Raw genomic sequence first — 24,004 nt, 5'->3', positions numbered from 1 at the left:
ATTACTGTACTTTGCTCTCTGCATTTTAAGTGAACGATTATAGAAGCCCCAATTAAGGAAGCTCTAAGTTCTCCGGGGTAGAGATACTATATAGAATACCGGATCAGGGGTTATTCGCTATTATATTTATGAACAGACACATTTTGTTGGATACAGTAGCAAAAGACAGGAATAGATTTAACAAGCCTCACTAGATAACTGCTTATTGTACAAGCCCATCCCAATTGTTCGAGTCCTTCAAACCAAGCAGCTCCGCAACATCCTGACTTTTCAACCACTCCTCAAACTTCTGACCCTGTACACGAGACTTCAATTGAGCAGGCTCAACGATGTTCTCCACTCCGGCAGAGTATCCAAACTCATCAACGAATGCTGGACCTTTTAGAATCTCAACCGGGATGCCAAACTTTTCACTCATATCCTTGATTGTCGTCTGAACAAACTCAACTTCCTTTCCAAGGGCTCGAGTCCAAACCTTCATCAGCTCTTCGATAGAGATGTAATCGTCGTAAGCAAGTAACTTCGTCCCTGCGGCCTCATCTTCTACCAAAGCCCTGACGAATGGACCATTCGACCGAGCCGTATCGATGATAGGCATGCGCATAGCTTTGCTAGCCGGCATGACAGAGACGAACTGCTTGCTCTCCGGCTGAAACTTGGGATACAGGAACGGATTGCTGATGTAACAAGAAACGTAGATGAAGGATGTCTTCCTTGCCAGTTCGGGTTTCTGGGTCTCAATGTAGTCGACGATGTGTGCCTTGGTCTCCCAATGGTGGCAGTCCGAGTACTTCCCACCCGAGGCCTTGTTCATTGGGCCCAGAGCCGAGTAGATGAACCTTTCCAGCGTTGAAATGGTAGCAGCGACATTCACTGCATTCTTGCCGTGCGTGATTTCTGCCTCGTAGCCTTGCTTGGCACTTGTCAGTTCATCAATGCCAGATGCGAGAGCCTCGCGATAGGGTTGCCAAAAGTCGGTGTTGAGGAAGATGGCATTTGCACCGGCGAAGGCTCGACGTAGGGACTCTTCGTCCTTGAGGTCGGCCTCAACTACCTCGGCGCCCTGTTCTACAAGCTGTCGAGCTTTCTCGGAAGCTGGATTGCGAGTAAGGCATCGAACGTGCCAGTTTGGAAGGCGCAAGAATGTGCGAGCAACTGATGCTCCTTGTGTGCCAGTAGCGCCGACAATTGCGATGATCTTCTTTGTGAATGCCATTGTTTGCAGTGGGTGGTTTGTGGGTTGTAATGGAGTGTTGCTGATTCTGTATTGTTTTTATTCATTTTTGAAGCAAAATGTTGTCCATTTTATATTGTCCGATTGATAGCGACCGGTGGAAGTATTGATGTCAGTCTTCGATGCGTATATAGTTCGAGTAATCTGATTGGATGAGAAGCGTAAGCCAGTGTGGCTTACAGGGTCGGAGTTACGGGGTTAAGGTCTCGCCGGCATTACCTCCATCCTTCGCCCAAATTCTCCTTTAACTCCAACAGAGTCAGGTCTAGCATTGATTTAATTCTTAGCCATGATTTGATTGGAAAGCCACGACATGCTTACGCCTATCAATGACTTGAACCAGCCTGAGACTCCCTCGTCTAAAAGACCGAAGAAGCGAGTCCTCACACTAGCCCGAAAAGAACAAAACAGGGCTGCACAAAGGGCTTATCGTATGTCGACCCTGCTCCCGTTAGTCTCGTAGCACTGACCAATAATCCTTCTGTCTCTAGGTGAGAGACAGAGAAAAGCCCGAAACTGTTCAAACACCTATGAGAGGCAGACAAGGAGACTTGCACCTCGACCACCACCAGAATCGTCGGAATCAGAATCAAACAATACACCCGGCACTGTTTCCGACTCTGAGAGGTCAGTCGATACGTCATCCTTAATACTTTCAAGTGTCAGCCATACAAATGATGTTTTATCAACTTCGTCCGTTGATCCATGGATGAATACTCTGCAAACTCCGCAAGCCACCATGTGGATAGCCATATTCCGAAACGCCATAAGTCTGGGGCTTGATGTGGAACAACTATCAGCCTGCTCATTAACATACATGTCCCCATTTTACAAACCAATCACAGCGCAAGACAACCCCCGGGATCTGGTAGTATCAGCTATGAATCCCTCCTTCCCTGTTCACCTCCAGCCGACGATGGCTCAAATTCTGGTTCCTCATCACGCCAGTCTGGATTTGATTCCCATACCTCTTCTCCGGGAGCGTGCTATCATGTTGTGTTTTGCTATGCCTGATCTCTTTGATCTCTGGGACTTCAAGTTGGACATTTATACACGAAATGCACTTATTTGTCGCCGGTCTCGTGCTGGTAAATCTTGTCAACCATGGGATCAAAGGAGCTGGGAGGCTATGCCTTGGTTTTTGAAGAAGTGGAGTACTACAGCTGATCAATCTGGGTTCACATAAAGGGCAAGCATACTATCAAAAGTCCTTGTGCTAATATGATCCTTATTACCTCAGTCTTGAGTTTTTCATTTAATGCTTGGACCATATGTGCATAATAACATGTACATGCTATAATGAGATCGTGGCAAATTATTGGTCCGTGTACAATCTGAGCACATGGGTAAAGAGCCATCGAAAAGGGAAAGCTCGGCGGGGATGTGTGACTTGGTGGCAGCTCTAGGCTGTCTTGTTTAATATCCACCATGATGTCTGTCACTTAGCCGAAGTAGGAGCCTTCAGCTTTCATATAGCGACCGCCATCATTGTGTATTCCAAAAAGTAGATTGAATGCACAAACACGGTCTATAGAAGCCCCTCATCGGTTGCACTGTAGTAGTCGGCAATCCCGAGGTTACGTAGTGCCGTCTGTTGGTACCCAGTATTACAGTAAGCCTGGTCGGCCGTGAATGGTGCTCGTAAGGAAAGAATGAAACCATTAAAATTCAGGGCAAGGTACTATAATACCAAGGTATGTATGATTTTTGTCTACGCATGAACTACCCCTTCTGAAAACAAGAAAAAATTCAACAAGCCAAAGATTCTGCGAATCCATCCTCTAAATCAAACCTTCTCAATATCATACCGCATCTGTATGTAGGGGATATACCGACCTCCCCAAGTCACAATCCTCGCAATACGCCTCGTTCCTCTCGGGAAAGCCCCTATAATCAAATATGCCACACCTTTAGCAAGCCTCGTACCCAGCAGAGCCTGATATTCAGCGGTATTCTCCTCCCAGACATGCAGTCTATCATCTGGCCAGCCAAGACCATTATCTGCAACATAGAGGCTCTTTTGTACAAACAGCATAGTCTCAGGGTTGATGATATTACATTGGATGACGTAATTCAGGTCCTCGATATGGTGCTCTTCTTTGTAAACGGCCTGCGCAATTTGCGCCCAATATGCCGAGTCAGCCCGGAAGCTATCCAAGGCAAAAATCACGCCTGGCCCTGTTTGTAACATGTAGTCATGCACCCAGTACTGTCCGCGCCATACTCCGGATTTCCATAGCACGATCTTGCGGTAGAGCTTTTCTTCTGAAAGTCCTAGTTCGACGGCCTCTTCGTAGATTTGGTCTGGTGGAAAGTGTCGTTTCTCGTGCCGGAGCCCCCATCCTGACTCTGCCATGTTTTGCATTGTGAGCTGTGAAGGGTTAATTGGGCATCTTTGGTTGGGATCCCTTATCCATGAAGCCCTCAGGGCCCCTGTTGCTTGGAGCTTGTCGTACTTCAATGGCGGGGTGTGCTCACTCGATGATTGGGCAGCAATAGTGTCGAGCATGGCTAATGAGTGAAGAGTTTGTTGAAATGCTTGATTGAGTAGTGCAACTCTAGGGTTTGAGTGGACATTTGCCGTTGAATGTGGGATGGGAAGAATATAGAATGATGGAATTGACGCATATCGCTGTATATATATTATATCTACAACCAAGACAAGCATATGAGAAACTAGAAAACTTACTACAAAAGAAGAGGGATAGAACAATGGAAATCAGCTATCATTAGTGGGAGCCGATAGGCACACAAAGGATGGCGAGCTAATGTAGACAACATTGTCTCGAGACATAAAGGGTATCTGGGAGACATCCGTGACTGCGATAATTTGCAAAGTCAAAGATGCGCACAAAGATATTATTGACAAAGACTAACATAAATGAAGCACGTAGAATATATAGTCTACATAAAGCATTGATCATAGACACAAGACATTGTGGGGGCTCAGCCCTGTATCAAGAAACCTTATAATCCCTGCGTGTAGTGTATCAACTGTGCTAGTGATATTGTTTTTACATGCACTAGATATTCATACAACACAGCCACTCAAATATCTTTTTATTGCTTTGTTAGAGTGCTCGGATGATGAGCGACCCGGTGGCCATGCTGATTGGTGTAGATGAGGATGCACCGATTGTGGGATTAGCCAAGGACACGGAATATACTTGAGCAGCGACCTGGGAAACCATGGGAATGATCTCCAATAATAATGAAACGCCCTGCCTCGCTGATGTTGTACTTGCCTTGTAGCTGGCCACACCCTCATGTCGGGCACTAGCTTGATCCTTGACGATCGATTCAACCTGCTGACGGGTCAAATTTCCCCGTAGGACTCTAGCACGGACGAAAAGATTAGCCCTAGATGTAGGAATCCTACCTTGCCCTCATGCGACCCGCCTCTCTGAACTTGGTGTAGACGGAGTCACCTCCAAGGATATCGTTGCCTTTCTTATCCCCTCGGGCATGGTGATCTTGAGATTTACACGAAGAACTACCGAACTTGTTCATTACCAATGCTGCCTTGCTTTAGATATGATTTGATTCCTGCAACGTAGGCGATGGTCATGGTAGTTCATTGGAACATCGACAAAGTTGGATTTTAGAGATCTGAAACGCGATGGAATGTTGATCCTTTGGAAGGGTATGATTGTGATACAGGTTGACATCGTGGACACAGAGTATTCAATATGAGGCTCAAAGGGACCCTGTTACCTGCCGTGACAGGGGCAAAAGTCTTGGATATACCTAATTTGACAGTTCTAGTGTTGAGATGATCGGAGCTAAAAAGGAGAGATATCGGGAAATACGTTGCATTAGGGTATTGAACCGTAGCAATATTGAATATGTTTCAGATTCAGCCAAGATTAGAAAAAAGAAAGGTCAGGGAAAAAAATAATCAAAAAGAAGAGAGGTGAGTTAAGTAGAATTAGTTCCACATGTAACCATCCCCCTCCTAGTTGGGCCCGACTACCACCGTTGCACTCAAGGGGGTCATTGAGTATGGACACTGGGAATGCCTGTACGGAGTCCGTATTATATTTATTTGGAATACTAATTCTAAGCACCAATAGCTCTAATTGAATTTATACTATCATACACTTAATACTTCAAATAATATAGACGCATGTAACTCCACTCCACTGTATACAATTGTATGGTATTGGAAATGGCTTATCAACAAATGTGACTCTACATTTTAATCTAATCACCTCATTCTGGCACAGACATGAATTACCGTTACAATACCATACTTGATTGCGAGGGCTTCTTTCTTTCCAGTTGCACTCCCGGTGACACTGTCAACACAAGAATGGGCCAATGTTGATCCATCGGGTTAACATCCTTCTCCCTCCTTTCCTTCTACTTCTCCCGGTGGGGATTATTGCTTCCACACTCCCACCGATCCACTCAAGACACAACTCCAGTGGGAGTGTCACATCAACTTGTCCACTCTTCCAAGGTGTTATGTTATAACTTTGGATCTTTCTTCTTTATTTGCTTCATGATCCTTACTCCCTGAAACTCATCTGCGACCTCGCCTCTCTACCTCCCTCCCCCGACGATGTCGGCCCCACTGGTCAAGGTGCTACACCGACTGCAAGAGTTGTTCCATAACGTCGTCGCCGCACTCGAAAGCATGATCCTCTTCCCCTCGTTGTTCCGCGGTCTTTCGCGACGCCGCCGAAAGACTTTCCTCGGCGCCTATTGGAAACGCCGCAGCCTCGATGACTTCGCCGAAGAAGTGGAGACCTCGTGCTCGACGCCGCTGTCAACGCGCAACATGGTTGACATGTCTGAGAAGATCCGCGCACAGTTCCGAGAATGTTTACAGAATAGCCCGTGCTGCATGCTTCCATCCTACGATACCACACTTCCCGCTGGCTCGGAAAAGGGCACATATCTGGCATTGGACGTGGGCGGATCGACGTTCCGCGTAGCTTTGATCGAATTGAATGGCCGGGATGAGGAAATACGCATCTTGAAAGTATCATCTATACACATTGACGAAAAACTCAAGATGCTGGAGGGGACACTGTTTTTCGATTGGATGGCAGGGCAGATCGAGACCATGCTGCAGGAAGTTGGAACAGACTACGGGCGTGGCGATGTACCGCTGGCGATGGGGTTGTCCTGGTCTTTCCCCATTGAACAAACGTCGCACAGCAGCGGGTTGGTGATACATATGGGCAAGGGATTCAAGGCCTCCGAAGGCACGGTAGGCAAGGAACTGGGTGATCTTATTATTCAGTCTTGCCGCAAGCGCAATTTGAACGTAGAGGTTGCCGCTATCCTTAACGACAGCTCCGCGGCTCTGCTCTCACGTGCCTACGTCGACCCCAAGACCCGCATGTCTCTCATTTTGGGTACCGGTACCAACATGGCGATTCACTTCCCCGTGCAGGAGGTTGGAGCGTCCAAGTTTGGAGTGCGTCCGGAGGGCTGGTTCGACCACGCCAAGCATGTTCTCATCAACACCGAGATGAGTATGTTTGGCGGAGGCGTGCTGCCTATGACGCGGTGGGATGATACACTGAACCGTACGCATCTGCGTCCCGACTATCAGCCGCTCGAGTACATGATCACAGGTCGGTACTTGGGTGAGATTGTGCGTCTGATTATTATCGAAGCAACCGAGACTGCCCGCCTATTCGGCGGCGAGCTACCACAATCCATGCACGAACCTTATTCCTTCGACACAAGCATCGTCGCTTGCCTCGAGGATGACTCCTCTGCCTCCCTTTCCACCTCCGCCGCGCTCCTGCAAAAGCAGCATACCTTCAACAACCCCCCCTCTGTCGATGACCTGCAGTTCCTTCGCCGCATCTCCCAGGCAGTCTCTCGCCGTGCTGCTGGATACCTGGCGACAGCCATCCACAGCATGTGGTGCCTCCGTAACGAGGTGGAATTCCCCTCACCCCCATCCACCGCCGACTCTCTCGCCAAGGAATCACCCGAAATCACCGTCATCGAGAACGGAGACTCAGATAAGAAGCTTTCTATCGCCTGCGACGGTGCCGTTATCAACAAGTATCCTGGATTCCGCGCTATCTGCCAGAAATATCTGGATCAGTTGACCGAGGAAACATATCCGGGCACCGGAACTTGCATTCGTCTCAACCCGGCCCCTGAAAGCGCTATTCTCGGCGCAGCAGTCGCAGTGGCTGTGTCCGTTGCTGAGAACTCCACTCAGCTGTAAATCTGGTTAACATGAGTGATGCCTGAACCCACACGCTGAGCATAGATCTCTAGCAGTCTCTTTCGTTGTGATTTTTTTTTTATACCATGTCCATCGGTCCATCGGTGCATGTCACGTGATGGGCTCCGTTCGGACCTTTTTGCTTCATCTGCATGGGCATTCCCGGATGGGAGTTGTGGAGAGAGTGTTTTTCTTGCCTTTTCCCCTTTTCAACAGTCCAATCATTTAGCATCAACAAGGAGTTTCTGGGGAAGCTACATGGACCTTTCAATTTGGTTTTCTGCTGGATTTTTGATCCTAAATGGAGTTCGGTTTCGTTCTTCAACGCCCTGTCATTTTTTATTAACGGGTTTTACGTTTTCTCGAATTCAAGGAGGCACACTTGACTTGTTCATTCCTTTCTATTCTTCGAGGTAGTCCATTTTCACTTCACCTCTATGTGGAATCTAGCCTAAAATGTTAAAATACCACATGACCCGAACTGGCTCTATTATGATGTACCTGTCTTGCTCTCGGGCTCTTACATATAATGCCGTACGGCCCTACAAAAAAGAAAATAGCAGCCAATTGCTACTATAAGGAGCTCATGTCAAGCGCCCTACAAAACCTACACCTGTCTAGCATATTTTTTAATTTTGATTCTGCTTAAGTTCCTGCTACCTGAAGTGGCTTTGTATTCTAGATCCTTTAGAGAGGGCCGGGGTGAGGGGCGTGTTAATACCTGCCGCACTAAAAAGTGTTCCGCGAGTCACAAGGCACCATTTTAGAGGCGGTGTCCTATTTAGGAGGCGGTGTCGCTGTACAAACCTTTTTTTTTCTCTTTTCTGTCTCTGACTCTGCAAACCCCGCCAATTCTCTCGATACGCCGAAACCACAACCATAATGGCTCCCAACGTCGAGGCAGATGCGCCTCACAACAGCTTTGACGTACGTACCATCTGCATCCTATGGAGGGTTGGAACGGTGATGTTCGCTCTCTACTTACAATCGATCGCCGTGTAGGCGCAATCGTGTTTTTTTTACAAACATATGAAGAATGGATTGGCTAACACTTGATTTTCTAGACTATACTCGTTCTCGATTTCGGCGTATGTACCTGGAGTCCCCTTGCCCCGCAATCCCTCTTTCGGCGTCTCTTTCGGCCTCTTTCAGAAAACGGAGCTTCATTACGACAAATGCTAACTCCCGGTTACATATGAAGTCTCAAACCAGCCATCTTATCCTACGTCGGCTTCGGTCTCTCGGCGTCTTCGCCGAGCTGCTTCCCTGTACCACAAAGATCGCTGATCTGACATGGAAGCCTAAAGGAATTGTGTTCTCTGGAGGTATGGAGTTATTATTGCATGGTTTATTCAAGGTCTGACTGAGCTACTAGGTCCTTCTTCTGTCTACGACGAGGGCTCGCCCCGTAAGTTTTCATTCCCAGAACGTCCTGTTACCTACCTATACTCATGTCTATGCAGATGTTGACCCCGCCGTTTTTGGGCTTGATGTACCTATTCTGTGAGTCTGATATTTGCCCATTCCTTAAGTTGAAATGGACTAACACGGGATTTTTAGGGGTATTTGGTATGGCTTACTTTAGCATCGACACTGGTATGATACTAATACTATTCACCTAGCTATGGCTGCCAGGAGATCGCATGGCGAATTGACTCAAAGAACGTTGCACGCGGAGAGACACGAGGTTTGTAACCTTTGGAACACGATCTGACATTAATTCTGACACTTTCCTCAGAGTATGGCCACGCCGACGTCAAAATTACTAAGGTTAACAGCAATGTCGACCGACTTTTCGCTGGTCTCGGGGATGAAATTCCTGTGTTCATGTCCCACTACGACAAGCTAGTTAGCCTGCCTACAGTGAGTGCAATAATTCCGTTTCCTGAGCACTGTTATTAACTCCAATAATAGGAATTTGTGGTCATTGGTGCCACTAAGAACTCAGAGTACGCCGGCATTGCCCACGAGGAGAAGCCTATCTTTGGTTTGTTTCCACTAAGCTGCCTTGCCTACTAAGGGGATATGCTAACAAGTACTAGGCGTCCAGTTCCACCCTGAGCTCGAACACGTTCGTCCCTAAAGATCCCACTTATACTACCTTTCTAACATGTTTCGGATCTAGACACCCCGCGGAACCGACATTCTCCGCAACTTCAGTGTTGATATCTGCGGAGCTCAAGCGAATTGGAAAATGGGCGACTTCGCCGAGCTCGAGATCGCTCGTATCCGGGAACTTGTTGGTGACCGAGCGCTTGTCCTAGGTGCCGTGTCGGGGGGTGTCGATAGCACTGTAGGCGCGGCCCTTATGCGTGAGGCCATTGGAGATCGCTTCAAAGCTATCCTTGTCGACACGGGATGCATGCGACTCAACGAGTGCGAGACGGTTAAGGAAACGCTCGGAAAGCATCTTGGTATTAATCTTACAGTTGTTGATGCTGGCGAGCTATTCTTGAGTCGTCTTGCGGGTGTTTCTGACCCCGAAAAGAAGCGGAAGATCATTGGGTCGACTTGTGCGTACTCCAAGCTATGATGTGATATGGATAGGGTACTAACGATCTCCAAGTCATCGATTTGTTCGAGAAAGAGGCTATTAGGGTATGCTCGACCTTCTCTATCTTCACTCGCTAGATCGAGATGGCTAACAGGACTCGCTAGATCGAGAAGGAAGCAGAGAACACCCCTAACTCCGGGAAGGTGGAGTTTTTCCTACAAGGGACATTGTACCCTGACGTGTAAGTCGTTTCGAGCTAATTGCCATGCTTAAACTAACATTGTGTTTTAGTATCGAATCTTTAAGCTTCCGAGGACCTTCAGCCACTATCAAGAGTGAGTCCAATCGGGCGTAGAAAACTCTGCCAAGGTCATACAAAGGAAAGCAAACAAGCTGACATTTGATAGCTCACCACAACGTTGGCGGTCTACCAGAGGTAAGCAATGCCGCCGTCCTAACGAAATTATCTCAACTAACCAGGATATAGCGGATGATGAACGGAGTAAGTCGAAATAGACCACTAGTCGTTTGAATTTACTAACCAACATGGCCCGTTTAGCAAGGCTTGCGTGTGAGTTTACTTTCTATCTCCTTGTTGACGCAGAGAAGGCTGACTTTTATTATAGCTGATTGAGCCGCTCAGACTTTTATTCAAAGATGAAGTGAGGGTATGTTATCATGATAATATGGATCCTACCTTTCCATGATACTAAATTGTATAGGCAATTGGTCGAAAGCTCGGCATTCACGAGTCGCTGGTAAACCGACACCCCTTCCCGGGCCCTGGTATTGCCATTCGCATCCTCGGCGACGTTACCAAGGAGCGAGTGGAGATCGCCCGTAAGGCCGATCATATCTTTATCAGCATGATCAAGGAGGCCGGTCTTTACGACCAGGTAAGTTAGGTCATCAAACTAACATAGGCATAAGCTAATTCTTCTCTCCTAGATCTCTCAAGCCTTCGCTGGCCTCGATACTAACCGCAGTGTTGGTGTCTTTGGTGATCAGCGAGTTTGGGGTTACATCGTGATTCTCCGTGCTGTTGGTACCAAAGATTTCATGAGCGCAGACGTGTTTGACTTCGATAACTCCTTCCTTAAGGTGAGCAATTCTATTCGCCGTGAAGGCCAATCACCATTCTTTCCACATACACCTACTAACTTATATTTTTCTAGGATGTATCGCGCGCTATTTGCAATCAGGTAGAGGGCGTGGCCCGTGTTGTCTATGATTTGTAAGTTGAAGTCTTTCTATTGGTCTCAAGACTGGAGCTAACATTGTCTTTCTAGAACCTCCAAGCCCCCTGGTACAATCGAGCTAGAATAAGGGACATGGCCCTGGGAAGGCAGACAGAGGATAGATAGATCACTTGTGTCACTCAGAACACAAGGGGACGAGAATCAGATGATCTGATTAAGACCAAAATGGTGACATGATCAGGGGAAAGAAAAGAGAAGAGAAACGTTGTACACATGAGGGTATGGCCCACAGTCCTGATAGAAATTGAATTTGGCGTTTAGGGACTATTAGAAAGGCACACAGTTGTGGTAAAAGTGTGTGAAATGATGAAAAATCAGGGTGCGGCCGAGGATAGAGCCACAGACTACTCAGTTACGTTAATGCTTGTAGAGATCGATTTAACCCGTTTACAGACAATATGGAATCATTCACTGAAGTAACAAGCAGTTCACTATCCAAGCTGATCCTTGTATATTTCAATATCATGGAAATGAAGACAACATCAAACTACTTTGGATCTTGGCGACGGTTCCGAATCTAGCTCTTACTCGGCCATTCACGCTTCCCCAGATTGCGATTCAAGGTAATCTCCAGTGGTGTATATTGAGATGGCTACAAGGACACATAACAACTTGACCGGCGTACGGCAAATAACACTTCCGACTACCAAGTGTGTGGCAGCCAAACGAGCACACCTTATGGTCCAGTCTCTAGAAAGGCTGTATATTCCAGACGGAGCGAGGTTGAAGCTTTCCGCATTGAGCGCAGAATTTCCAGCGGGATATTGAGACCTTAGCGATGCTGTTCTTCTAGTCAACAGTTCTATCATTGGGTGGGATATCTTGGAATTCTGCGGGTTGTGAAGTGTCCTGTCCGCATAACTGAGTCCACAGTGAAGCCAGTGTTCAATTGGAGAAGATTGTGAGCGTAACAAGTTCATTCTTATTGAGCCATGGCCAATGCATCGTATAGCGGCGATACACCATGTGTAGTGTAACTTGAAGAGAAACAGAGTGGCTTGGGAATTTCGAATATAGATACCATGATAGATATTCGTTTCCATGAAGATAGAGACTATCATGCATAGTTGATGTGAGTCGGAGCCCTAAAATCCGTGAACCCGCTGAGCTTTGAATGTTAGAAAAAGCTTGAGCGTCGATCATCTATTGCGTATCATCTCAACTTGATTGACAGAGCTATTTTGAGCCATTGATACTGCGCTTGTCCCTTGGCAGCTCCACTAACGGAGACACGGACATTCGGGCATAGCCGATAATCCGAGTGAGCCTAGATGAAGCCATACATTACCTCGGTTTGGGTTGTTCCTAGATTCCCGAGAACTTGGTGTAAACGGAAATGGATATAAAACCTATCAGGTAATCAGGATCCATATAGAATATACATAAATCTAACGGCCTACCGCACTACTCTATATCGTTTTCTCACGAGTACGATGAAAAACGATATATCAACGGAAAGTGCTTTACGTCTGACAGGGGTTCATCTCCCTTAGCACCAAAACCATGGAAGTATTGGTCAGATCTGGTAATATTGGCCTATTTTTGTATGAAATATACAATACCATGTTTTCGAATGTCTTGGGGTGTGCAAGCCGTAAGTATCGGATGTGACTGTAAGAGAAACATAAAGAATACATAATCAACTTGTCACCATACTACAATGCTCTTTCTACTATTAAGCATGCTTTTGAGCCCGTTCCGACCATGCGAGGGTTCGCCAACCTTCCAAGAGGAATATCGGGGCAGCTACATACCAAAGGTTATCGAAACAGAATTTGGCCCCCAGGTGGTGGCGCCAGATACTCCATACGTCGCAGCCGCAGGCCCAGACAAGTTACACTTCATCGACACACGGTTCGATACTGAGACTGCAAAGCGCATGAAGGAACACATCGAGAAGGCAACTGTGCCGGAGCCGAACGAGTACATCGCCATAGACGAGATTTTGGCTACCGCGGAAGTGAAACCCCGTGTGGCTGGCGAAACGACATTCGTGCTTGACCTCGCCCATGCCAGGATGTTGTTTGCAAAGGGGATGAACAGGCACAACCCAGAGCTCAAACTGCCTGAGTTTGAGTCCGCCGGCGATTGGTTGATGACCTACGACCTGGACAATATACCTACGGACCATTATTCCAATTGCCGATAATGAGGGACTATAAGCTTGAGCCTGGAGGAACTACCAAGTCAATGAAGTCATGCCGAGAGGGGCCATAGGTCCTTGTTGACTTTGGCTTGATGCTGGGAGATTACCGAATACTTGCTATTGCATACATTATAGATGAAAATGGACATGTGGACAGGAAAGAATCAGTTTATCAAATAAAAACAATCTACAGATAGTCAGGACACAACACATAAAATAAACCTAACGGTTCGTATACCGTCGCACTGCTATCATCCTCTTATTCGGTGCAGGTATAAGCCTGAGATTGGTTGAGGATAATCTCAGCCAGGGCCATCAAACTGCCACTGGACAGCAACTCCATTTGATCCTACACTGTAAACAATACCACTGCATTCAATTCCAATGTATGACTGTGCAAGCTGGCCCATGGCAACCCCAATGTCTTTGAAGTTGAGACCGCTTGCTTTGACTTGAAGCTCGATTTGGTCCTCGCCTAGTGGTAGGGGATTGTCGTCTACAAAGTAGAGGGAATCAAGAGCACCTGGATTGTCGATCTGGATCTCGAAGCGTCGCCCGGGCTGACTGAATGGTTGGGTTGAAGAAGGGAGCATCAAAGCGTGCAATATCTTCGTCGAGAAAGTAGCCTCCCTTTGGGTTGAAGCAACCAACCTTGGAAGGGTGGCGGTGTGCTTCGACTGAGAATCGGTCTTTGGGTATAGGTGACCTAGGGGGTCCCAGATTCTCAAAGATCATATGGAAGATAGTTAGATGAACTTTGACATATATAATTATTCCAAAAGTTAAGTACAACCCTGGAAATGTGTATTTCTTCCTGGGTTGGCACGCTTGTCCGTCCAATCATAATTATAGTATACCACTGGCAATACACAGGAGATATCTAACACAGAGGATACTACCCCAGATCCTAATAATCGGGACTGAACGAAGTACGTGGACAGTACATTTTGCCCTAAGACATAAGGCCACCTAGAATTCCTTCGAACTATCATGTATCGAGTATCAGGTTATTGTTCTATGCAAATCTGAATGTATTTCTTAAGTACCAATGACTTCAGGTCTGAGTTTCATACGGTTGGCCTGTTGATCTGTTCTAAACTGACCTAATTCAAATTCACCTTGTTCCTCCTTTGTACACCATGTAGGTTTTGATGTAAGAGGTTGCATAGGAATTTGACTAGCATCTAGTTCAATTCTGAAGTTTCTTTAGGCCCATATGTAATACCCATATATTCAAACCTTGGTAAAAGGGCCCTTGCTGCGTAGTATCTAATATATCAGCTATGAGGTGAAAGATATATTTAGGATGACAACACGGGTGATTAACATCTCACGGGCAAAACTCCGTATGCAGCCTGCAAAGAGATTTTAGGATCAAAGAATGTAGATATAATCCCATATTGTATATCACCCAAGTGTCCATGGCCCAGCCTTCTGGTACGCGAGGTGCTTGAACGATGACCGTGTCCAGGTGAAAGAGACTGTTGACATACATTCCCAGCATTTCTATTGGCTATTGTAAGGACATGCCCAGGTTAAGAATCTTACCTAATATCACTCGCTATGTTTGAAGCCGAAGACGTACACAAATACACAACCGCATCGAGGTATACAGATCAGCTAATCCCGTTTCGGCGATCCCTCCTTTTTCTTTTTCCCTCTTCAACAACCCCAAGCCTCCCTCTCTATGTTTTCTCTAGCCCGTCAATTCTCCGGAGTCCGCTCCAAGCCTCTCATCCTCAAAAAATTCACTCGATCGACCCAGGTACCCCACCGCCTGTACTCGAACCCTCCGAGATCTTCGCCGCCACGCGCACCCTCCGCCCCTCAATCCAGCCGCTCCAATTTCCCAATCATTCCCATCATCCTCATAACTGCCATCAGCTCCGGCGCCTACGTCTACCTCGTCAAGTCCCGCACCGGCATCAACAAACGCCCAAACTAGCTTGAAGTAAGCACCGAAGGGCCTAGCCCGTACAAAGAAAAAAAAAAAAAAAAAAGCAAACTAACGTCCGTTTCAAGTCAAGTGTTGCCCCTCCACCGAGCCCCCACAAACAACCTCGACTCCAAACTCAATCCTAAACCCCCTTTACCTTCACCTTCACCTCCCTCACCAACAACAAACCACAACCATCCACAATGGCCACCCCCCGCTTCTCCACAAATGACGTGACAGTCGTCTTCTTCCTCGGCGGCCCAGGCAGCGGAAAGGGCACCCAATCCGCAAACCTCGTCAAAGACTACGGCTTCGTCCACCTCTCCGCCGGCGACCTCCTACGCGCCGAACAAGTCCGCGAAGGCAGCCAATACGGCGACCTGATCCGCGAGTACATCCGCGAAGGCAAGATCGTTCCTATGGAAGTCACTGTTGCATTGCTGTCGAATGCCATGGCCGACTCGCTAGCTACCTCGCCGCCCCCTGCCGGCACCAAGGCACGTTTCTTGGTCGACGGATTCCCGCGCAAGCTTGACCAGGCTGTTTTCTTCGAAGAGACTGTTTGCCCCTCCGAGCTTGTGTTGTTCCTTGATTGCCCCGAGGATGTTATGGAGTCTAGATTGTTGAAGCGTGGTGAGACCAGCGGTCGTGATGATGATAATGCTGCTTCTATTCGCAAGCGTTTCCACACTTTTGTTGAGACTTCTATGCCTGTTGTTGAGGATTTCGAGAAGAAGGGTAAGGTTGTTTCGGTGAAGGCTGATAGCTCGATTGAGCAGGTCTATGAGCAGGTTAAGGCGGGTATTGAGGCTCGTGGTTTGCACCGACGTTAAGCGGGATGTGTTTGTATCGATGTATATAGAATAGAGGTGGGATTCAATTTTAAGGGGGGGGGGAGAGTTATTTGATTTCGTTACTCCAATTGGAAATAGAGTATAGAAGAATGTAAGCATTTTTAGACCTGAGCTTCGTGTTTTAGATGGATGCTTGACCCCTTTTAACCCAATGGAGTAAGGGGACTGTTGTCAGTCAACTATCAACTACGGATATGAACCAAGACCAGTCTAAAGAAATATGATATTCTTTAAGCCAGGGTAAAAAAAAAGAACAAAAGAAAGGTCATCCCTCCGGAAAACATAAACAAGACTAAGATTGACATGACATGACTCGTGGGGTCCCAAATATCCAACGGGGGCAGTAAAAATCCAACCCTACAATCGGCCAGGGAAAAAGAAATGCACGAGGAAAAAAAAGACAACGAAATTTCCCCTCTATTAACTGAAAGATTTTTGTGTTCTGTGAGCTTTTTTTTCCATTCATAAAAAAAAGTACACATCTGTTCCATAGAGCGTCATATTTATTCGGCAGTAGCCTCAACCTCACGCGGCTGCGCGGGTTGAATGCGTCGGCGGTCACCGTTACCGTTGCGGTTGGCGTTGGCTTCTTGGTCAGCTGCGGCCTGGATACCCTCGCGGGCGAAACGCTCACGCTCGGAGCGGATGACGCTCAGAACGCTCTCGAGGGAACGGCGCCAGACCATCAGGCGGCCTTGGACCTCGGACCACTGCTTCTCGCCGAAGACGCGGTAGGTGGCGCGGTGCACAAGGAACTCGGACTTCAGCTGGGACAGACGGCCCTCGACGAGGCCGGCACGGATGGTGTCGATGACCCACATCTCGACCTCGGAAGCGGGGACGCGCAGGGCAGAGGCGATGGTGGCGTAGGGGAGCGAGCGCGAAGGGGTGGAGGATGCCAGCGAGGTGAGGGTGAGGAGACGCATCTTGGTCTGCAGGGCATCGGCGTAATCGGCGAGCACACCGCCAGAGATGGAAGCGAGCGGGGTGGCAGCAACGAAGGTCTCGTAGGCATCGAGGGTGTCCGAGGTGAAGAGCTCGAGCAGCTCGAACAGAGTGCTGTCGCTGGAGCGCAGGGCCTGCACGGCGTCTGATGCGGTCAAGGGAGTGAAGTCGAAGACGTTGGAGCGACGCAGAGCGCTAGCGAGTGCGCGCACAGCCAACTCGCGGGCTTCGGGCTTGCTGACGTCGGCAGCGTCGATGGTCTCGAGCGCTTGCACGATGTGAGTCTGGGCCAAATCCTCATCACCGGCAGCGGTGGCGGCCTCAGCAATGGCGACATGCAACTTGCGGGCGTCATCGCTCTCCAACTCCCACGCGGAGAGCCATGTGGGGAGCTGGGAAGAAAGCTGGGGCTTGAGGGCTTCGAAGGCAATTCCAGATCCAGACTGGCGAATCACGGCCACAACAGCGAGGAGAACGTGGTACCGGCTCGAATCGTTGGAAGACAGAGTGTTGAAAATGGTGGTGAGAATAGAGATAGCGAGAGTAGGGCCGAACTGGGGCGAGGTGGTGATGGGCTTAGCGAGATAGGTGCAGATGCGAGGAAGGAACACGTCGGCATCGGAAGACTGGTGAACGAGGTGAACCAGAAGGTTGTAGGCGGAGGTGATCTCTGCATTTTTGTAAATCTAGGTCAGTTTTTGTCCATCAAAGATCCCAGTGCCAGATTCCGACTATCTGCAGATCATTCCACACTCCCACTTACCCTTCTCGGGGGCACTGTTCAAAGTGGTAGCAGAGGAGACGAGCTTCTTCAGGACTTCATCGCGCTGCTTGAGGTCGGCCTCGCCTTCAGACTGTTCCTGCTGGCGGAGAGGTTCGAGGAGCGGGGCGATCTCGGACTGGAGGCTACCCTCTTTGCGGAGGGCATCGATGTACTGGGCGAACTCGTCGGCGAGCTCGGTGAAAGAACCCTCAATGAGGAGGGTATTGGTAGGGGCGGGCATGATGTTGGTGGGAAAAGGAGAGGAAGAGAGAACGTGAAGTTCTTGATGGTGGAGTCTATCGATAAGTTGAGAAATTTCAGTGTGTGCCAAAAAAGTCTTGGCGAAAGGAACACCACAGTTGAAACATCTCGACTGATCTTTGTTTTTTTACTCTTTTACTTGATTTCGAATCTTTTATTGGGGTGAGATATTTAATATTTTGCGCTGCAATATTTACACTACTGATCTTTTTTGTTCAATGGGTTGCCAATAATTGGTAATATTACTTTTAATCGAATAGTTCATGCGCGAAATCGTCACCTGCGCAGATAGAAAAGGAACTCCCACCCATAACAAAACAAGAAAGGACAGGCGCCACGTTCATAGACATGTGGACAATCGGGGAATCGAATGCCTTGAAACAAAAAAGCAAAATGGCATCGCGATGAGTTAAGGGAATACAACAAAGAGGACGCTATGCGACCCAATCATCAAGTGGGCAATTAACAGCCCAAAGACTTCAGCATCTTTCCTGTATTTCCTTTACAGGACCATGCGCGCAGCAACGAGCATGAGGCCAGCCATCAGACCAGTGGAGTACTGAGTCAGATCACCGAGAGCGACAGCGGCGTTGGTGGTAGTGCTGGCAGGAGCCACGGAGGAAGTTTCGGAGCTGGAAGACTCGGTCGCAGTGGCCATGGCCAGAGTGGTGGAAGCCATGGCGGAAGAAGAAGAAGAAGAAGCGGTGGTGGTGGTCTCACTGGCGTTCTTGGAGCCACAGACGGCGGCCTTCTTACAGGCGCGCTGACCCTCGGCATCGTCGGGGTGCGCGTCAATGCACTGGCCGAAAGTGGCTTGGCAGACGTAGAAAGGAACGGTCTGCAGGTAGGGGGTCACGTCGGGGACGGAATCATCGCTGCAGACACAGGTGAACTTCAGAGTAGCCTATTGAAACCGTTAATCGCCTGGGTGCACAGACACGATACATAGTAACATACAGCGTCGCATGAGTTGAGCTTGGTGCCTTTCTGGCAAATATCGGGGCAAGTGTTACGCTGGGCAGAACACCAGCTGTCTATATCTTCATTAACAATTTATCATAGTTAGCACGGTCAGGACACATACTGGGCTCGCCGGGTTTCACCAAGCCAATATTGAAGCCGGCGGGGAGAGTGTAGGCAGAGTCAGTGGAATTGGCGCCCATGACGGCAGTAGCCAGAGCCGAAATGAAGATAATTGAAGAACGCATGATGGATAGAGATGTGCAGAGAGATGGGAAGTGAAGAGAAGAGGGAAAGAAAAACAAAAGAATGGGCAGGTGCTTAGGTACTTGTATCTAATCAAGGGCAAGGTACCAAATGGGAAAGCATAAAGCCATCGATTTGCCAGGGTAACCCCCCTAATTGGCATACCAGGAGAGTTAAGATCACTAGTGCCATTGTTTTATTTTGAATTTTTCTTACACAGGCCTTGTTTTTTGCTCAGAATTTGCTATACGCCTGACCTAAAAGAGCCTGCAAAAGATACCAGGCTAAATTGGAGGGTCCTTGGCTGCGTGTAACTAGGCCTAGTCAGGCTAAGTTGGCCCCTGCCGATTGAATCCGTACGAATCACAGGTCCCCGACGGAGATTGTTGAGTGCACATTACCGCCTGAGATAAATCGCTTGTCTGTTTACTCTAAGCATTCTTGCCCGAATTCCCAGATCTTCCCATCACCGTGCCCCTTACGGTTAACTACCGGTCACATGCCAGGGGTGAGACAATGCATGTCTGTGCTGGATAACGGGATGATTGGTTCTTTAGTTCAAGGACGCACATGGGGATTATCTACTTTAAAGCGTCCAAGGTTCTGATGTTCGCTCCACCGCAAATCGATTTTTGCAGATCCATTGGACCGTGTAAAATGATTCGACCCAATACATACACGTGATGTTTATCATGACCTAATCGGTCATAGCTGGAGCCGAGGTTAAAGGTTGCCGATTGACCTACGCCCTAATGTACTACTGAAACCGCTGAAACTGCTGAAACACCTTGACAGGCCCTTTATCTACTCCCAGGATAACCCCCCCCAAATAATAAGTCCAAAACGAAGAAATGGCAGACCCGGCCCCGGCAATCGCGCATCTCCGCACCAACTCATGGGCAAACAACCTCATCTCCTCGGCCGACTATACACCCATCCAAACCGACTCACGGCGCATGAAGCCCACAACTGGTGAAGATGGCTACTTCGCAAAAACTCTCAATACACCCACCACGATCCCTCACTGCCTAACCCTGCAACGGCGCAATCTCACACCCGCGCCCGCTGAAATCCCCACCTGGCTCCCCGCAACAAAACAAGATGCCGCATCTGCCACAAAGCCTACCCCGGATCTACACCCAGCGGACATCATTATGATCTTCGATCTTAGCAGCCCTGGTATATCCGGCCACCCATCCACCGTGCACGGTGGCATTGTCGCGACGCTGATTGACGAGGCCATGTCCCTCGCTGTCGCGGCACACACCAACGCGCCCACTGCCAGTACGACCGAGGATAACCCGCGCGGGAAGATATTTACCGTGCAGCTGGATGTCAGATATAAGAAGCGTGTGGCTACGCCTGCTTTGCTGGTTATCAAGGCGCGTGTTGTTGGCAGGGTCGGGAAGAAATTCTGGGTCCGGGCGCAGGCACTGCAGGAGGATGAGGAGGAGGGTGCGGGGGGACATTTAGTGTCCGCTAAGAGGAAGGTTGTCAAGGCTGATGCTATGGCATTTTGGCTTGTGACGTCCGACTCGAAGTTGTGAGCGTCATCCCTCCTTTCCAGGCTCCAAGCTTGAAGGATAGACCGGAGGATTGATTTCCCTGCTATACATATAGGGGGTTTGATCCTGTACATACGACCACCGATTTTGCACATACAGAACCAGCTAGATCATATATAGAGCATGAACCTAAGCCTGAATATATATCACACCCGAAATCTCGTCAAATGTATATACATCTATAAACAATCTACAACTTGTCCTTCCTAGTCCCAATGTTCCGACTAGCACTAACAACCAACCCAATCTGCGTACTCACCGCAATAACATCCCCAGCCTCATCAAGAACCGTAACGTCCAAATCCGTCCGGCCATCTCTAACAGCCTTAGTAACAATCCGAGTATAAAGCCACTCCACCCCCTCAGCAGGAAGATGCTTCTTCATATCCACATTGAGCGTAACGGTAGGATACCAAGACTTGGCCTTCTGCCCAGCAATCGCAGACCCACTCTCCTTCGCCGCTGCAGCAGCAGCCATGGTATCAAACCCATCCAACGCCATGGGAAACATATCAATAAGATACGCCACGGCAGCATCCGTCCAGCGACCATTAACATCACCCCCAGGCCGGAACCTAGCCCACTGATCGATATTCAGCGTCCCCGAGCGCTTCTGCTGCGCCTCACCAACACCGGGACCAAACAGCTCAATATGCGTCGCAGCCTTGCGAAACTCCGAGAAAGGCGGCACAAGCTTCGTCCAAGCCCCGTCAACGCCTGTCCGACCCAGCACCGCCAGATTAACGGACCCGTCCGCGCGCGAACCCGCCGCCGGAGCTGGGAGAGGCTTCCACCCTGTGTTCACGCTAATGCCGACTTCGGCCTCCGGCGGGCTGACGGTGATATAGCCAGCGAGCATGAGATCTAACTGGCCGGCTTTCTTTTCAGAGGCCTGCAGTAGCTTGATGTGTATTGTGCTTGTCCGACGGCCGATCTTGACGTCTTCAACTTCGAAGGTTACGAGGCCTGAGGCTGTGCGTCGCAGGAAGGAGAGTTGGATGGAGATCGGGGATGCGGGGTTTTTGTATTGCTTTGGGTGGGCGTGCGCGAAGTGCGTTAGGGCTAGTTGGTAGATCATAGCTGTTGTGTAGCCGCCGTGCGGGACTGGAGCGTTGTTAGTTTTGTTTTGTCGACGGGAGATGGGTGTGATGGGTCTGTACCTGTTCCAATGCACCATTCTGGTCGGAGGAAGGCGCTGTATTTATTGGAGCCTTGTGGAGTGACCTTGATGGCATCTTGGAAGGATGGGTTGACGGTGGACATGACTGTGGTGAGTTTGAATATACAGGGTTGAGAATGGAAGTGGTCTAAACAAGATCATTTATATAGTCTCATATATTAACCTTCCCCATACATCAGTGGACCTCGGCGTTTTCCCCAGACCTCGGACGGCCCAGGGAATGAGTCAGCTCATTAGCTCGGCCATTTGGCCCCAGTTTTCCAAAGACATATGCAGCAAAGTCATATTTAGAGTCAAAGAGCTTTGTGATGTAAGAGGGCTGACAGGAAAAGATCGAAGTGAGAAGGTCTCTATATAGATGAGCCCTTGCGATAGGTCCATCGGGAATAATGAGATATGGATTGCGCCAGGCAATATTACTTGGCGGGGCTTGGGAGCAGCTCGCGTAGGTAAAAGGGGTCCTGGGCAGTAATTAATTAATTTAATATCGAGAATACAAAAACAAGGCTAAATTTCATCGGCCTTGTTATATAAAACATCTGACCCCTCTCTTGCAGTGAATCTGCAGGGAAAAAAAAAAGATGGATCACCATGCAGGTATTTTCACTTCAACGTTCTCCAAGGCTTATCACTTCCGACTAACGAAAACAAATAGAAAGATCGTATGGATATGTTGACCCCAACTTTCCAAACCCGGGCGGCGAAAGAGACACCCCCGTGATCATTTATGGCTACACGCCTTCCATCGCTCTAGCTGCCTTCGCAGCCGCGTGGTTTTTTCTTCACTTCGTCTACCACACGACGCAAACCATCAAGGTCCGCAGCTGGTGGTGGTTGACCTTTTCCGCCGGTCTGATTTTCGAGGTGATAGGGTACATTGCGCGATCCCTCTCGGCCAAAAAGGATCCCTATCACCTTATCTACTTCATCCTCAACTACTTTTTCATCGTTGTGGCGCCTGTATTGCTTGCCGCTGGTATCTACACCATTCTATCAGCCCTGATCCCAAGAGTAGGGAGCAAGTATTCAATCCTACCACCGAAGATCATTCTGGCATTCTTCATTACTTCAGATGTCATCTCAACAATCGTCCAAGTCGCCGGGGCGTGTCTCATTGGCATTAAAGAGTCGCGCCGGCAAGATCCCACGACCGCGAATAACATCCTCCTGGGTGGTCTTGCGTACCAGGTCTTCGTTATGACTATCTTCGTCATCGTCGCGGCGAGTTTCCAGCTCCGAGCGAGACATGCGATCAGAGAAAATGGGCTAGGGCTCTTCTGCTTGGCCTTTTCCGTTTCGACCCTCATGGTTTATTTGAGGACTATCTTCAGGCTTGCGGAAACTGGTCAAGGCCTCATGGGAGAGCTGCAAACCAATGAGGTGTATTTCGCATGTCTTGAATTTGCGCCTATTGCGATAGTGGTTCTTCTCTTTGCCATTTGGTATCCTGGCCGCTGCGTAGGCGTAGCGGTGCGGGTTGATGATAAGCCATAACTTTTGACATTGAAGCAAATATAATGTTTTTTTGGTGGCCTGTATGAGTCGTGTCTACATTCATCCTAAATGATCGCGTCTCGCAAATGCCAACCATATCTTCTCTTATAGCACCATAGGCTTCTATCTTAAGACTACCAAAATGATGGAGTTGTAGTTGTTCATAAGGAACCACCAGGTTACTTTCCAGATGTTCAAGCAATATTTTTTTCTTTTCTATCCTTTAACCCGAAATTGTAAAAGAATTAAGATGTGTGGAATGCGTATGTCTTCCTGTAAAGCCTCCATGTATGTACCGTCTCGATGTGATTAAAGATGTGCCGCCGTAATAGATGTGCGTGGTAGCACCGAATCATAGTTGGTAAAGGAAAAAAAAAAAAAACTCCGGTCCGTTTTGCTGTCTTCATGTATTCGTCTTCGCATGTTCATATCCTGGAAATTTGAAATTAAATTGCTCACTAGATCACT

The 24,004-nt window shown here is 48.4% G+C and overlaps 14 protein-coding genes across 14 annotated transcripts; 7 read left to right on the top strand and 7 right to left on the bottom strand.

The window, feature by feature from the left end:
• Positions 1-202: 202 nt before the first annotated feature.
• N7447_007977 (NmrA/HSCARG family protein) lies at positions 203-1,216 on the bottom strand (the record flags this gene model as incomplete). The annotated part of the gene is made up of 1 exon (XM_057232239.1): positions 203-1,216. One exon carries the CDS (start codon positions 1,214-1,216, stop codon positions 203-205), a length of 1,014 nt encoding a protein of 337 aa, XP_057084004.1.
• A 1,804-nt stretch (positions 1,217-3,020) lies between these two features.
• On the bottom strand, positions 3,021-3,743 carry N7447_007976 (uncharacterized protein; the record flags this gene model as incomplete). The annotated part of the gene is made up of 1 exon (XM_057232238.1): positions 3,021-3,743. One exon carries the CDS (start codon positions 3,741-3,743, stop codon positions 3,021-3,023), a length of 723 nt encoding a protein of 240 aa, XP_057084003.1.
• A 562-nt stretch (positions 3,744-4,305) lies between these two features.
• On the bottom strand, positions 4,306-4,744 carry N7447_007975 (uncharacterized protein; the record flags this gene model as incomplete). Its single annotated transcript, XM_057232237.1, has 2 exons — positions 4,306-4,570; positions 4,614-4,744. The coding sequence occupies 2 exons, from the start codon at positions 4,742-4,744 to the stop codon at positions 4,306-4,308; spliced, it is 396 nt and encodes a 131-aa protein (XP_057084002.1).
• A 1,054-nt stretch (positions 4,745-5,798) lies between these two features.
• Positions 5,799-7,433, top strand: N7447_007974 (putative hexokinase; the record flags this gene model as incomplete). The annotated part of the gene is made up of 1 exon (XM_057232236.1): positions 5,799-7,433. The coding sequence occupies one exon, from the start codon at positions 5,799-5,801 to the stop codon at positions 7,431-7,433; it is 1,635 nt and encodes a 544-aa protein (XP_057084001.1).
• Positions 7,434-8,315: 882 nt separating this feature from the next.
• Positions 8,316-11,253, top strand: gua1 (GMP synthase (glutamine-hydrolyzing); the record flags this gene model as incomplete). The annotated part of the gene is made up of 22 exons (XM_057232235.1): positions 8,316-8,360; positions 8,498-8,521; positions 8,635-8,758; positions 8,809-8,841; positions 8,897-8,936; positions 8,994-9,002; positions 9,056-9,120; positions 9,172-9,296; positions 9,348-9,420; positions 9,476-9,504; positions 9,559-9,946; positions 10,000-10,031; positions 10,092-10,168; positions 10,219-10,262; positions 10,335-10,363; positions 10,415-10,429; positions 10,487-10,498; positions 10,554-10,595; positions 10,650-10,823; positions 10,876-11,028; positions 11,103-11,161; positions 11,217-11,253. The coding sequence occupies 22 exons, from the start codon at positions 8,316-8,318 to the stop codon at positions 11,251-11,253; spliced, it is 1,629 nt and encodes a 542-aa protein (XP_057084000.1).
• Positions 11,254-12,867: 1,614 nt separating this feature from the next.
• On the top strand, positions 12,868-13,335 carry N7447_007972 (uncharacterized protein; the record flags this gene model as incomplete). The annotated part of the gene is made up of 1 exon (XM_057232234.1): positions 12,868-13,335. One exon carries the CDS (start codon positions 12,868-12,870, stop codon positions 13,333-13,335), a length of 468 nt encoding a protein of 155 aa, XP_057083999.1.
• A 299-nt stretch (positions 13,336-13,634) lies between these two features.
• N7447_007971 (Acyl transferase/acyl hydrolase/lysophospholipase) lies at positions 13,635-13,925 on the bottom strand (the record flags this gene model as incomplete). Its single annotated transcript, XM_057232233.1, has 1 exon — positions 13,635-13,925. The coding sequence occupies one exon, from the start codon at positions 13,923-13,925 to the stop codon at positions 13,635-13,637; it is 291 nt and encodes a 96-aa protein (XP_057083998.1).
• Positions 13,926-15,019: 1,094 nt separating this feature from the next.
• N7447_007970 (uncharacterized protein) lies at positions 15,020-15,277 on the top strand (the record flags this gene model as incomplete). The annotated part of the gene is made up of 1 exon (XM_057232232.1): positions 15,020-15,277. One exon carries the CDS (start codon positions 15,020-15,022, stop codon positions 15,275-15,277), a length of 258 nt encoding a protein of 85 aa, XP_057083997.1.
• A 194-nt stretch (positions 15,278-15,471) lies between these two features.
• On the top strand, positions 15,472-16,101 carry ura6 (uridylate kinase ura6; the record flags this gene model as incomplete). The annotated part of the gene is made up of 1 exon (XM_057232231.1): positions 15,472-16,101. The coding sequence occupies one exon, from the start codon at positions 15,472-15,474 to the stop codon at positions 16,099-16,101; it is 630 nt and encodes a 209-aa protein (XP_057083996.1).
• A 524-nt stretch (positions 16,102-16,625) lies between these two features.
• Positions 16,626-18,071, bottom strand: N7447_007968 (PCI domain protein; the record flags this gene model as incomplete). Its single annotated transcript, XM_057232230.1, has 2 exons — positions 16,626-17,737; positions 17,831-18,071. The coding sequence occupies 2 exons, from the start codon at positions 18,069-18,071 to the stop codon at positions 16,626-16,628; spliced, it is 1,353 nt and encodes a 450-aa protein (XP_057083995.1).
• Positions 18,072-18,593: 522 nt separating this feature from the next.
• Positions 18,594-19,299, bottom strand: N7447_007967 (uncharacterized protein; the record flags this gene model as incomplete). Its single annotated transcript, XM_057232229.1, has 3 exons — positions 18,594-18,995; positions 19,049-19,125; positions 19,176-19,299. 3 exons carry the CDS (start codon positions 19,297-19,299, stop codon positions 18,594-18,596), a joined length of 603 nt encoding a protein of 200 aa, XP_057083994.1.
• An 849-nt stretch (positions 19,300-20,148) lies between these two features.
• Positions 20,149-20,844, top strand: N7447_007966 (PaaI family thioesterase; the record flags this gene model as incomplete). Its single annotated transcript, XM_057232228.1, has 1 exon — positions 20,149-20,844. The coding sequence occupies one exon, from the start codon at positions 20,149-20,151 to the stop codon at positions 20,842-20,844; it is 696 nt and encodes a 231-aa protein (XP_057083993.1).
• A 208-nt stretch (positions 20,845-21,052) lies between these two features.
• On the bottom strand, positions 21,053-22,125 carry N7447_007965 (thioesterase family protein; the record flags this gene model as incomplete). The annotated part of the gene is made up of 2 exons (XM_057232227.1): positions 21,053-21,966; positions 22,023-22,125. 2 exons carry the CDS (start codon positions 22,123-22,125, stop codon positions 21,053-21,055), a joined length of 1,017 nt encoding a protein of 338 aa, XP_057083992.1.
• Positions 22,126-22,623: 498 nt separating this feature from the next.
• N7447_007964 (RTA1 domain-containing protein) lies at positions 22,624-23,536 on the top strand (the record flags this gene model as incomplete). The annotated part of the gene is made up of 2 exons (XM_057232226.1): positions 22,624-22,639; positions 22,698-23,536. The coding sequence occupies 2 exons, from the start codon at positions 22,624-22,626 to the stop codon at positions 23,534-23,536; spliced, it is 855 nt and encodes a 284-aa protein (XP_057083991.1).
• Between the last annotated feature and the right edge of the window lie 468 nt (positions 23,537-24,004).

The sequence above is a fragment of the Penicillium robsamsonii genome, assembly GCF_028829455.1.
Source record: "Penicillium robsamsonii strain IBT 29466 chromosome Unknown utg000004l_segment0_segment0, whole genome shotgun sequence".
Classification (NCBI taxonomy): domain Eukaryota; kingdom Fungi; phylum Ascomycota; class Eurotiomycetes; order Eurotiales; family Aspergillaceae; genus Penicillium; species Penicillium robsamsonii.
This window is presented reverse-complemented; position numbering and strand designations above follow the sequence as displayed.